At 34.3% G+C, this 460-nt stretch overlaps 1 protein-coding gene across 1 annotated transcript in view; it reads right to left on the bottom strand.

Moving 5' to 3' along the window:
* Nucleotides 1-460, bottom strand: part of LOC109543482 (piggyBac transposable element-derived protein 4-like) — a gene marked incomplete in the record, with an annotated part of 2,109 nt that overhangs the window by 1,340 nt on the left and 309 nt on the right. Inside the window, 1 exon segment of the mRNA XM_048666162.1 lies at nt 1-460. Within this exon segment, the coding sequence (XP_048522119.1) occupies nt 1-460 (460 nt within the window).

The raw sequence follows: 460 nt of genomic DNA on the forward strand, positions 1-460 counted from the left end.
CTCGAAATAATAACAACGATTCATCTAATGATAATGCTTCATTTGGTGCATATGCATTCGCAAACTTTTGTATGAGCAAATCAAGAAATATTTTTATTTTCCTCAAAGGGTCGCTTGAATTTTCTTCCTCAACACAAAAACACCTCAATATTTGCTCAAACCTCCTTCCAGACATTTGTGACGGAAATGCTGGGTGGTAATGTAATGCATCAATGGAAAAGAGTTTTCTAATGCTGGAGAATTTTAGCTGGGACTGAAGCAAACCCAAACCTAAAAACTTTCTCATTTCGATCATATCAGTATTTTTGAAATTTGCCTTTCTACTATGCCTTGTATGTGGCCGTGCTTGATTGCAAAGTTTTATGCCGTAATCATTCGTAGATTTTATAATCATTTCCATTACTTGGTCATCCCATATTTTTTCAAAAACCTGAATTGGAGAAACATTTTCTTCTATATC

Source organism: Dendroctonus ponderosae, unplaced genomic scaffold, assembly GCF_020466585.1.
Source record: "Dendroctonus ponderosae isolate FM_Combo_2020 unplaced genomic scaffold, Dpon_F_20191213v2 Dpon_F_20191213_1, whole genome shotgun sequence".
In the NCBI taxonomy this organism is placed as follows: Eukaryota; Metazoa; Arthropoda; class Insecta; order Coleoptera; family Curculionidae; genus Dendroctonus; species Dendroctonus ponderosae.